We start from the raw sequence: 12,736 nt of genomic DNA, 5'->3' as shown, positions 1-12,736 counted from the left end.
GGTTTGGGGTTGATTAGTATCATTGAGGGTGACTTTTGTAGGCTTTGTTAAATAGGTGTGTTTTCAGAGCTTTGCGGAAGCTGGTTAGATTGTTCATGGCTTTCAGGGCCTTGGGTAGCGCATTCCAAGACACTGTGCTTTTGTATGCAAAGGTCGTAGCATAAGCCTGTTTGTATTTCACTCCTTTGCAGCTGGGGAAATTCAGGTTGAGGAATTTGCGGGCTGATCCTTTGGCGTTTCTGGGCGGTAGGTCCACTAGGTTTAGCATATATAGTGGGGCGTCTGCATGAATGATTTTGTGCACGGTTGTGCAGATCTTGAATTCAATGCGTTCCTTGAGCGGAAGCCAATGTAGTTTCTCTCTTAGGGGCTTCGCACTTTCAAATTTAGGCTTTCCAAAGATGAGTCTGGCTGCCGTGTTTTGGGTTGTTTGAAGTTTTTTGATGGTCTGTTCATTACAGCCTGCGTACAGAGCGTTGCAGTAGTCCAGGTGGCTTATTACTAGCGACTGAACCAGGGTGCGAAAAACGTTTCTTGGGAAAAAAGGTTTAATTCTTTTGAGTTTCCACATCGATTGGAACATTTTTTTCGTTGTGTTCTTCACGTGGGTATTGAGTGTGAGGATTCGATCAATGGTGACTCCAAGAATTTTCAGGTTTTCTGAGATAGGAAGTGTGCAGTGAGGTGTGGTTATGGTGGAGTAGTTGTTTGTATTGTATTGGGAGGTGAGGACTAGGCATTGGGTTTTTTCTGCATTGAGCTTTAACCGGAATGAGTCCGCCCATGAGTGCATGATCTGGAAGCTCTGGCTGATCTCGTTGTTTATTTCGTTTAAGTCACTCTTAAACGGGATGTAGATTGTGACGTTGTCAGCATATATGTATGGGTTAAGGTTTTGATTAGCCAAGAGTTTGGCTAGTGGTATCATCATTAGGTTGAAGATTGTGGGTGAAAGGGGGGAACCTTGAGGTACTCCACATTCCGGTGTCCAAAGCGGTGATCTGGCAGTATTCGTTATAACTTGGTAGGATCTAGTAGTGAGGAATCCTTTGAACCATTTGAGAACTGGGCCTCCGATTCCGAAGTATCCTTGTATGTGTATTAGTATTCCATGATCCACCATGTCGAAGGCACTGGACATGTCAAATTGTAATATGAGTATGTTCTTGCCGGTTGCAATTGTTTTTTTGAAGGAGTTCATACTTCCACTCCTTCTTCTTTTAATCTATCACCTAAAGAACTCATGACGAATGATATAGGTGATAGTGGGGTACCCCTAAGAACACCATTATCACTGCCCACGGATCAAATAAAAACCCAGACATGTTAACTTTGTATTTCGTTCTTAGGAAACCTTTGAAACCAGTTTAACACCCTACCCTTTATACCTAATTCATTTAAAACTTGCCACAAAACATTATGGTTGGTTAAATCAAAGGCAGAGGACAAATCAAATTGTCATATCTTAGCTTATCCTTTACTCAATATTAATCATGCCTTTGAAATCAGTGGCCCCCAACCACTGTTTTCTATGCTATAGTTCTTAAAACCAGACTGGTAAAAATATGTTGTATTCTGAAAGGATTGCCAGCCACTATTGCTCCATTATAGATTCAACAGGTCTATAATTTGTAATCATATCCGGAGTTAATACTATATCTCCCAGCACTAGTGGATAGACACCCATCTGCAAGATATTATTTAACCATATAGTAAACCATTGGATAAACTTTAAGGAAGGCAATTTCAACAATTGAGTGGAACAAATATCCAAAATAGTGTGATGAAGCAAATATGAGAAATCTCATTTCCTTATATTTGTGAGAAGTCGCTCCACAGTCTGCCCATAGGAATCTGGTTTGTTTCAGATCTCCTCCAATCATCCCGTCTTGAAAGAATGCATCTGTTTACCTGTTCTGTAATCCCTTCAATTTTTTTTTCTGAAAAATCTATTCAAATCAGCTTCGCTTGGTAGAGAGCACTCTGGCACAGGAAAATCTATCAAATGACTTGCGAAAGCATTCATTTCTGCAGTATTTTCTCATTGATAGAAACTTGTAAATACTGTTATAAGTTTCTGTTTTGAATGAACAGATATAATAATTATCCAAGACAAGTTGGTACAGTTTCGGAATTATTTAACTTGGAATGAGCTAGAACTGGTCTTATTTCTTGGTATTCCCCTTGTCGCCTTTGGCCAAACAATTTTATGAAAAGAGCCTTATTTTTAATTGAACCATTCATTTGCTTCTATTGTAAGCTTTTGGTTGTGTTTTCAATTCAGTGATACTTGATGTACATTTATTCACCCTTTACCCTCCATTTATAGTTGTTAGTTTTAGCAAGTTGAAAATGTATATTGGGCTCGACAGGACTACAGGAGTTTTGTCAAATTAACGTTTTGAGTTTTTCCTTTTTGTGTTCCTTTAGAACTTGTGTACTTTCATCAGTGCATCAAGCAAATTTGCTCAGCTTCAAAGTCTGTGGCAGACAAAAGATTCTGGGCAAGTGAGTGCCGTCACCTGGGGCTTGGCCTCATTCACCTGTGTGAGTAAGTAAACTCCTTTTATGTTTCTTCGGAACGGTATCTTCAACTGGGTTAGTTTTGCACATACTGTGTCAGTAAAGAGCCTCACTCTTGAGTCGGGTTATGTGGAGTATGATCCCAGTCTCTTAAATATATAATTAATGCTAACTGTACTACTTGCATTATGCCAAAGAGAGCTTCTTTCTGGAGCATATAAGTTGTAACTTGTATAGGCAATCTATCAAGATGTGCTTGAAAGTTTCTTTTAATCAGGTCTGTTCCTCTTGATACAGTAAGATATATTTCTTATCTTTCTGTCATATTTTCTTAGGGGTCCTTTTACAAAGGCGCACTGGAAAAAATGGCTTGCAGTAGTGTAGGCACGGGTTTTGGGCACGTACCGATCCATTTTTCAGCGTGTCTCCTCCCACTCTGACCCCCCCCCCCCCCCCCATTGGTCCAGCTTATCTCCTCTACCATCTCTCCCCCACATTGGCCCAGCATGTCGTCTTCCCCTTTCTCTTCTCACCTCCATGGCCCAGCATGCCTCCTGCCTTCTCCCTCCCCCAAATGGATCAGCATTTTTCGCCTCTCCTGCTGGCAGTACAGCATATTCTCTTGCCTCTCAGCCCTCCCCTGTGTTCCTTTTAAAGGTGGGTCTTTGCTACTGGAGGCAGCCGGCAGTGAACAGCCGGAAGCAGGAACTATGTCAGAGAGAGGGCTCTAAGGTCAACATGAACAGCATGTCTGAATCGCTGTTCACTGCCGGTTTGCCTTCAGCATCAAAAAACACTTTTTCCTCAGCAATCCTCCAGACCGTTCAAGACGCTTGGGTTATGCACTCCTACCAGCAGAGGGAGACTGAGAACACTAAAACTTCTTATACAAGTAGCCTGTGCAGACCTTCTACTAACCAGTATTTTCTCAGTCTCAGCAGACGGTAGATGTGTGCAGCCTGTGCAGTATACTCAGTCTGGTAGGCCCTTTTGGGGTTTCTAGGTTGGGTTGTAAATGTTAGAGAACCCACACTTGGATCTCTATTACAGGGTGTAAGTCCTAAGGAGCTTCTTATTCCCTGTGGGGTGTCACACCCGGGTGGCCGGGTCCCTCCCCCTGTGCTCTTTTTCTGGAGGACTGCTTGACCTCAGCTACAGACCTCGTTCTGTACCCTTGAGGCGTTTAGGCATCAGCAACGAGGTTTAAAAAAAAAAGTTTTTAAAAGGCGGCTATTTTGGCCGTTCTTGTGGCAGTCCAGAGATAAAACGTCTTCAAGGGCGTTCTTGCCTTAGGTGGTTTTGCCTGTTAGTCTGTCAGAGCACAAAGCAACTGTTTGTTTTTATTGTGTTCGTGGGCATTATGTCTAAGCCGGCGAGGTGTCGGTTTTGCGCGAAGCGAGGTGTTGAAGTGAAAGGTGGCCAATGTAAATTTTGTGGGGAGCCTACGTTGTCAGCGCTCTTGCCCCCCCCCCCCCCCCCGTGCTTTCCCCTGAGTCGGCGGAGGTGTTGGGCGGCGATTTGACCGCACATTCCGGGCCGGCAACGAAGGGGCCGGTTTTGGCAGGAAACGCGGCCATTTTGGCTGCACGTCCCGGGTCAGCCTCGACGGAGCTTTTGCCGCGCATTCCATACCGATGCGGGGGGGACCCGTGTGTGGCGGGAGGCGCACCTAGTTTAGCCGCAGATCACGCAATGGACCTGCCGCTGCGGGAGCAAGGGGGGTCCGTCGCGGAGACTGTGGGAAGTGTTGTTGGGGCTTCAGCAGCGTCGGGGGGGGGGGGGGTCTGGTTTCCCTCCTGAGTTTGTTTGGTCTCTGTATAATGCCTGGAGAGCTGGCCCCTCTCAGGCTGTTTGTTCCCCGGCAGCTGCTAGCTCAGTGGGAGTTAAGCGCCCGCGGGTGGATATTTCGGAGCCTATGGAGATACTTTCTCTGTCTGGGTCGGAGGTTTGGAGTGACCCAGGACAGGAGGATCTCTTAGATGAGTCTGAGGATCAGGATGGGCTAAGGCCTGGGGAAGATTCTTCAGTGGTTCGCATTTTTCATAAGGAGCTCATTGATCAGGTGATCTCTACTCTGAAGTTTGCTCTGGCGGCCACTCCCTCTGCGGAGGGACCCCAGGTAGATCCCTTGATTAAGGGGATCCGGAGAGTCTCCCGTTCCTTTCCCATGAATTCAGACATTAGAGACATGGTTTTTCAGGAATGGTCTGTGCCGGAGGCTGCTTGTAAGGTGTCTAGGGCTATGGCGCGGCTGTATCCCTTGCCTCCGGAAGATTTGGCCCCGCTGAAACCACCTACTGTGGATGCGGTCGTTACGGCGGTTACTAAGGCTACGGCCATTCCGGTGGATGGCGGTACATCCTTACAGGATCCTCAGGATAGGAAGCTAGAGTCCTTTCTGAAGCGCAGCTTTGATTTGTCGGCTTTGGCCTTGCAAGCCTCTGTGTGTGGGGGCTTGGTAGCCAGAGCTTGTTTCCGTTGGGCGGAGAAGCTGTTGGATGAGCCTGCGTTAAATAGGACTGGTTGGTTCAGGAGCTGGCCAAATTAGAGATGGGGGTCTTCGTTCTTGGCAGACACCCTTTATGATTTGCTAAGGGCTTCGGCTAAGAATATGGCTCTGGCGGTGACGGCTCGCAGGGCTCTTTGGCTTAGGGGCTGGGTGGCAGTTGCGGCCTCTAAAGCAAAGTTGTGTTCTCTACCTTTCAAAGGTTCTATGTTGTTTGGAGAGGACTTGGATAAACTCACGGTTGCCGGAGTTACGGCCTAAGTTGACTAGTCTAGGGGGTTCGGCTAGAGGTCGGTTTAAGGACGCGAGGCGGTACAGGCCAGGCAGATTTGTATCTCCTTCTAAAAGCCGTTTTTTTCCAGCGGATGCAGTCCTTTCAAGGGGGTCGTAGAGGAGGTTGGGACTCCTCCGGAGGTGCCGAAAATGGTAATAAGTCCTCCTTATAAAGGTGTGCGGGTCCAGCCTCTGGTGAAGGTCAGGGCGCGACTTCGTCTGTTTTATCAGGGGTGGACCCAAATTACTTCAGATCAGTAGGTGCTGGCGGTCGTTCGCGACAGTTATGTGCTCGAGTTCGAGCACCCGCTGCCGGATCTATTTCTTCCCTCTCCTTGTCACTCTCGAGTCAAGTTAAAGGCTATTCAAGAGACTCTGGGTCGCTTAATCCAGTTGGGAGCTGTGGTACCCGTTCCTCAGCACGAGCAGAGAATGGGTTGTTATTCCGTTTACTTTGTGGTGTCGAAGAAGGAGGACCAGTTTCGACCCATTTTAGATCTCATGAGGGTCAATGGGGCGCTCAAGGTGCCATCCTTCCGCATGGAGACTCTGCGCTCGGTCATAGTGGCTGTTCGTCAGGGAGAATTTCTCATGTCACTGGATCTCATGGAAGCGTATCTGCACGTGCCGATTCGAGAGGCCCATCAGCATTTCGTTCGTTTTGCTGTTTTAGGGAGGCACTTTCAGTTCTGTGCTCTGCCTTTTGGTCTGGCAACGGCTCCACGCACCTTCTCCAAGATAATGGTGGTGGTAGCAGCGGCTTTGCGGAGGCAGGGAATTCTGGTGCATCCGTATCTGGACGACTGGTTGATCCGGGCAAAGTCTCGGGCTCACAGTGTTGCGGCGATGGCTCAGGTGGTCGCGTTTCTGGAATCGCTCGGATGGGTAGTGAATGTAGTCAAAAGTCAGTTGATCCCATCGCAGAGTCTGGAGTACTTGGGAGTGCGGTTCGACAAGGCAGTGGGTCGTGTTTTTCTGCCGGATTCTCGGATCGCCTCTCTTCAGCAGCAGGTCCGGCTGTTAATGTCCGTTCAGAGTCTGACGGTTCGAATGTACCTTCGGGTTCTGGGCCTCATGGCAGCAACGATAGAGGTAGTACCATGGGCCAGGGCGCATATGCGTCAGCTTGAGTCGGCTCTGTTGTTCCGGTGGTCTCCTCAGGTACACAGTTTGGAGTTGCGGTTACCATTGAGGGGGGCTCCTCGGCGCAGTCTCCAGTGGTGGCTGTGCTCAGCCCATCTGAAAAAGGGCATGCCATTGGAACCTCCTCAGTGGGTGATTCTGGTAACAGATGGCAGTCTGCTGGGCTGGGGAGCTCAGTGTCTCGGTCGGTCCGCGCAGGGGCGGTGGTTGACGGAGGAAGCTCAGTGGTCTATCAACCGGTTGGAGACGAGGGCAATTCGGCTACCTCTGGCGTTTCACTCAAGTGTGGTCGGAAAGGCGGTAAGAGTCATGTCCGACAACGCGACAGCTGCAGTCTCGCAAACATTCGATGTCTTTGGCCTGTGTGCGTGTGTGGCGCATATTTGAAGATTGGTGTGGGGACCGGGCATGTGTCCCTTCGACAGCTTCTGTGTCGTGCATTTTAGATTTCTTGCAGGATGGTTTTGAGAAGGGCCTTTCATTGTCATCTTTGAAGGTGCAGCTGGCTGCTTTGCATGTTTTCGGGGTAAGGTGCAGGGCAGGTCGGTTGTGTCTTCCCCGGATGTGGTCCATTTTTTGAGGGGGGTGAAGTTGCTTCGTCCTCCTCAGCGGGATCTTAATATCGTTCTTGACTCTTTGGCGGGTTCTCCTTTTGAGCCCTTGGAGTCTTGTTCGATAAAAGACCTTACTATGAAGGTGCTCTTTTTGGTAGCTATATCGTCGGCTCGCAGGATTTCAGAACTTCAGGCTCTTTCATGTAGGCCTCCGTTTCTGTGGTTTTCTAAGGAAAAGGTTTCGCTGCGTCCAGTCCCTTCGTTGTTGCCTAAGGTGGTATCCTCCTTTAATGTCAATCACGTGATTTCGTTGCCGGTCTTGGGGGACCAGACGGGGGATGCTTCTCAGCGTCGTTGGCGAAATTGGATGTGCGCAGAGTGTTGAAGGTTTACTTGCACAGGTCGGAGGAATTCAGGTCTTCGGACAGGTTATTTGTCCTTCATGGGGGGCCCAAGAAAGGAGCGGCTGCTTCTAAGGCATCTATAGCTCGGTGGTTGAAGGATGCCATCTCTTCGGCTTACATATTGCATGGCCGTACGGTGCCGGTGGGGCTCAAGGCACATTCCACTAGGGGGATGGCGACTTCTTGGGCAGAGAATAGTTTTGTTCCACCGGTGGACATTTGTAGAGCAGCGGTGTGGTCCTCCCTGCATTCTTTTGTCAAACATTACAGAGTAGATGTACAGGCAAGGGAGGATGCCAGTTTTGGAGCTGCAGTCCTGTCCTCTGGGCTTCGCAGGTCCCACCCTTAGATGTGTTTACTGCTTTGGTACGTCCCAAGCGTCTTGAACGGTCTGGAGGATTGCTGAGGAAGGTGAAATTAGGCCTTACCTGCTAATTTTCTTTCCTCTAGATCCTCCAGACCGTTCAAGAGCCCACCCAGTGTATCGGACAGTTCAGTATGACATTTTCTTTAGACTTCAGTTGCTGATATTTCTAGTAGCTCCTGTGATTTGGGTCCTGGAGTTTTACTAAGGGCAGTTTGTGGTACCGTTTGTGCCCATCTGCAGTTGAATTCCCCCGTCTTAAGGGGAGGAGATCCGAGTGTGGATTCAGTGGTTTTGTTTAGGTGGAGGTGTTTTGTTCCTCTGCTTTGTTACTGTTTTACTGGTTAGTAGAAGGTCTGCACAGGCTACTTGTATAAGAAGTTTTAGTGTTCTCAGTCTCCCTCTGCTGGTAGGAGTGCATAACCCAAGCGTCTTGAACGGTCTGGAGGATCTAGAGGAAAGAAAATTAGCAAGTAAGGCCTAATTTCACCTTTAAAGGTATACCCAGGGTGTTAAGAAGCAAAGAAAGATGCTGGGTTGCCATCTGAGGAGGGAACAGGAGGGAGAAAAGTTGGACCATGGGGTGGATACGTCACTTCCAACTACAAAAAAAGTGCTGGGCTGGTGTTTCACTCCGTTCTGGCACAAATTAAGCCCCGATTGTGATCATAATGCTTTTGTGTTTTTAAGAAATGATGTATTCAAGTGTCAGTCATGGGAGAGGAGGGGAAGGGCAGCAGGCTCTAATTTAATCGATATGGATTCTCTGCTCAGTGGGAGTTAACATTTTATTGTAATTGAACAAGTTTTTGTTTGTTTTTGTTTTTTTTAAGGGTTTACTGTGCACAGGGAATGACACAGCTGCCAGGAAGCTCCTGGCCATCCAACGCACTCATTTGTATTTAAACTCAATTGGGCAGTTGAAGTGATCACAGTGACAGAGATGGCATAAAATACCTCCTGACTGCATGATAGGGACTGTTGCATCCTTGCTGATAAACATCCATCTCATTCAGTTTCAAGGATGCTCCAGCCAACTTTGGGGCCGATGCACAAAATTTGCCATGCTGTTATCACGAGTGTAACACAAGGAGGTTTTATGATGGGAGACAATATGATGTCAAAAAGTTGAAGCCATCTCCACCTTCCAGCCGCCATATTGTTTGACCCCAAACATTTGCAGATGCTCTTGAAAACAGTTGCAAACTTGTGAGGTTTGACTGCCTGTGTGTCTTTTTTAAAATATTTGACAGTTTTCTTTATTTATCTGAAAGCGTCCCTTCTGTAACCCGAAATTTTTTAAACTTCTTGGGGGGGGTGGGAGGGTGCTGGAGTGTGAGCTGCAGTCCTGTTGCAGGTGCTCCGGAGACTTGTTTTTGGAGCCACGGGAGGCTTTATTTTTGTAGGGGGCAACTTTAAGAAAGGCCTTGGCTCTGCTTGAGCCTCAGCGCCAAGTTGTGGGGACTCTCGCAGCTCCAAAAACAAGTCTGCTGCTCCGGAGCACCCACGGCAGGACCGCAGCTGAACTCCAGGAACCAACCCCCCCCCCCCCCCCCCCCAGGTAAAAAAACAAAAAAATACAAATCTTGTGTTACATATGGGAAGCTTTCAAATAAAAAAGCTGTCAAACAAAAAAGAACACACACACACATAGGCAGTCATAAACCTCATAAGTTTGCTACTGTTTTCAATAGCATCTGCAAATGTTTGGGGAGGGGGGGGGCATACAATATGGCTGCAAGCTTCGCCCACTGGTTTCAGCCCATTGAATGGGCCAGATAGCAAAACAGAAAGGGTTTCAGTGTGAGTATTAACTTACATGGAAACCCTGATCGCTTACTGCATGCAAAAGCAGTGGATTTGCTAACCCACAACATGCAGAAAAAAAACTGCATGTACTCAACTACTGTGGAAAAGTTGGGGTTTTTTTTTGTGAGGTCCAGGACAGCGTAGAAGGATTGGTTGAGAGGAGTAGATGCATTAAGGATGGTCTACATTAAGATTAAACTGGTATTAATATGGACTAACGATTGATAATGTTAAGCTATGTTGCATGTGCTAAATGTTTTTAGGCTTAATGCACTGTAACGATCACTTACTAATGACACACACAAACGCTGTTAATGCCTGTTATTTACCACAGGGGCCATTGTATAAAAATGAACCGTGTGGTAAGTAACAGGCATTAATAGCATTAGCACACTCTAATTGTGAATAAATGACCCTTTTGACGTCTTGCATTTTGTGCTTGTTTAGGGGGGGAAAGGTATGTATCTTCTTATGCCTACAGACCCTGTCTTTCCACTCTTGATACAATCGCACATGACCTGTATTAGCTTCATCCCTCCTTTGGATTCTGATGAGGATCAGCACAGCAGTCACACAGTTTACCTAGGCCAGGGGTAGGCAACTCCGGTCCTCGAGAGCCGCAGGCAGGTCAGGTTTTCAGGATATCTACAATGAATATGCAGGAGATAGATTTGCAAGCACTGCCTCCATGGTATGCAAATCTATCTCCTGCATATTCATTGTGGATATCCTGAAAACCTGACTTGCCTGCGGCTCTCGAGGACCTGAGTCGCCTACCCCTGACCTAGGCTGTTAGTGGTGGCAGTGGTTAGTGTTAAGCTCTTATTTTTTTTATTTTTTTTTAGTTCCAATATTTTTATTGTGTTTTATAGAAGATAACAAAATGGCTAAAATTAAATACAATTAGCCAACATAACAGGTTAACAATGACAAAGCATCAGTCAGTATACATGTTCAAGTTAAGGTTAGACAAGGATTATTGCTACAAGAAATCATAGTAGTCACAGGAGTAATACAGAAGTTTCAACTCTGAGAAAAGTTGTGTAGTTGATCTTGTAAAGGAGTCCATATTTTTTTGTACTTAATAAGTGAGTTATATTTTTCAGCTGCTGCATATTCATATTTAGCTAATATACACACAGAATTCCACCATGTTAAATAAGTTGCTTTGGATAGGTCTTCCCAACAAAAGAAAAGGTTTCTTAAGGCTTGTTATAACAGTATATCCAATAGTTGTGCTTGATAACTATCTAGTGGTGATTGTTTTTATTTTTTTAAAACACCAAATTTTCAAGTATGAGTGAAAAAAGTGATGGAGTGGCTTAATGCTTGTTTCACTCCCAACTGAATTCCGCCCCCCCCCCCCCCCAAAAAAAAAACAAAAACCACTTGTAAATGATTTTTTTTTAAATATAATTACCATGTTAACAGATCTGTTTTTTGCAGTACAGTAATCACTATTACTTTCCTGTTCCATAGCAAGGATATTTACAACCCTGATGACCACAAATGATCTCATAGGTAGGTAACTCTTATTTTTTTTTGCTCTCTCTCTCTCTCTCTCTCTCTGACCATAAATTTACTAGTTTCACTAAAACAAATTCAGAGTTGTTTTTCTGCAGTACAATGTACAAAGGCAGTAAAAATCATGGTAATTGTCTCATCTGGAGCCATGGTGCTGTTCTAATAATGCAGTGTATAATCATTTTAAGATGTGAATTTTCTTTCACATTTCCTTTAATGGTCAGCAATATTTTCAATAGGAATAGTGGCAAATGTTATTCTAAAAACCCTTTAATGTCTATAGAGATAGAGTGCTCAATTTATGGACTCAAAATACCATGTTTATTAGTTTGGTAAGATGGCAGGGAGTATAGAGTTTTTGCTTTTCCCTCCTGTGGACAAAAAAAAGCATTTTGGTTCTGTTTTTAAATCTGGAGATGCATACTTACCTAGAAGCAATATGAATTTTGAATTTTCCAACCAAGTAATCTGTTCATGTGCACAGTTTTCTAAGGGGCCCTTTTCCAAAGCTGTGGTAAAACTTGGCCTTAGTGTGTCCTTACACAGATCTTTTCCATGCACTAAGGCCATTTTTACCATGGCTATAAAAACCCACATTTCTCTATTTATTTTATTAATGGCCATGTGTAAATGTTGCCATTAGCACATGGCCATTTTTAAAAATTACCATGAGAGCATTTGCCGCTCACAAAATAGGTGCCCATAATATCTGAAGCTGTCATAGAGCCTGGTATCCCCTTTCAGTTTCATTTTCAGGGGAGAGGGAGGGGGACAGCAACCACTGGATGATTAAGGAGGGGTCATGCCTTAATCCCTCCAGTGGTCAGCTGGTCATCAGAGCAACCTTTTATGCCTTGGATGTGACTGAAAGAGGTCTAACTTGGGACATCCTTCTTTTAAGGCTTAAACATATTCATATTTGGTAATCACTGTTGGATGACCTGGATTTGGGCTCTCCGTAGTACCACCCATAACATGTCCCCTTGCTATCTGGATGTACTGTAGTATTGTATGTTCCTTTTCTGCCTTTGCAAAATCAGGGTCTGTATGTTTCAAGCAAATGGACGTCCATTTGGGCATTTTGAGACGTCCATATGCTTTGAAAATAAGCTCCTTAGTCAAATTATGCTCTAAAATGAGTTTCTGCCATCACAGGAAAGTATATCCCTATATAGCAAGATAATGAGATCAAAGAATAACAAATTACTTTCATACTTAAGACATAGAGGGGGTGTAACCTGCATGGAGCAGCAGGTACGACTAACTACCTTAGTAGGCAGACTAGATGGACAATTTGTTTTTTATCTGCCATCTCTTACAGTGTTAAGTTTAGTAACATAATCACAGGCTCACAAATAGGTGGTCTTAAATCTATACAACTAAATTTTTCCAAGTCAGATTTAGGTGCATTTTTAGTTGAAAACCTTGCTGGCTATTGGGGATTTACAAGGTAAATTTTTCACTTTGGTTTTCATTTTGTCCTGCTTTGTAGCATGTTTTCATTTTGTCATGGTTTGTTTCATGTATCATTGTTTATATGGTCATAAAATCAGTTTTGTGCATGTGAATATAACTTTACACATATAGAAAGTATATTTGTGGCAAGAAACAAAATCAAAAAGGATGGTACACTTCT

The 12,736-nt window shown here is 45.2% G+C and overlaps 1 protein-coding gene across 3 annotated transcripts in view; it reads left to right on the top strand.

Moving 5' to 3' along the window:
* The window catches only part of SLC66A3 (solute carrier family 66 member 3), a 42,783-nt gene that overhangs the window by 15,772 nt on the left and 14,275 nt on the right, over positions 1–12,736 (top strand). For all 3 annotated transcript variants that reach the window (XR_003941649.1, XM_030198859.1, XM_030198860.1), the window contains exons 5-6: positions 2,431–2,551; positions 11,056–11,097. Coding sequence is in view for 2 of the 3 variants with exons in the window: in XM_030198859.1 (XP_030054719.1) it covers positions 2,431–2,551; positions 11,056–11,097 (163 nt within the window). In the remaining variant the exon portion in view is untranslated. The remainder of the gene's footprint in view (positions 1–2,430; positions 2,552–11,055; positions 11,098–12,736) is intronic.

Source organism: Microcaecilia unicolor, chromosome 3 (assembly GCF_901765095.1).
Source record: "Microcaecilia unicolor chromosome 3, aMicUni1.1, whole genome shotgun sequence".
In the NCBI taxonomy this organism is placed as follows: domain Eukaryota; kingdom Metazoa; phylum Chordata; class Amphibia; order Gymnophiona; family Siphonopidae; genus Microcaecilia; species Microcaecilia unicolor.
The sequence above is the reverse complement of the archived record's forward strand: the minus strand, read 5'-3'. Positions and strand labels throughout refer to the sequence as shown.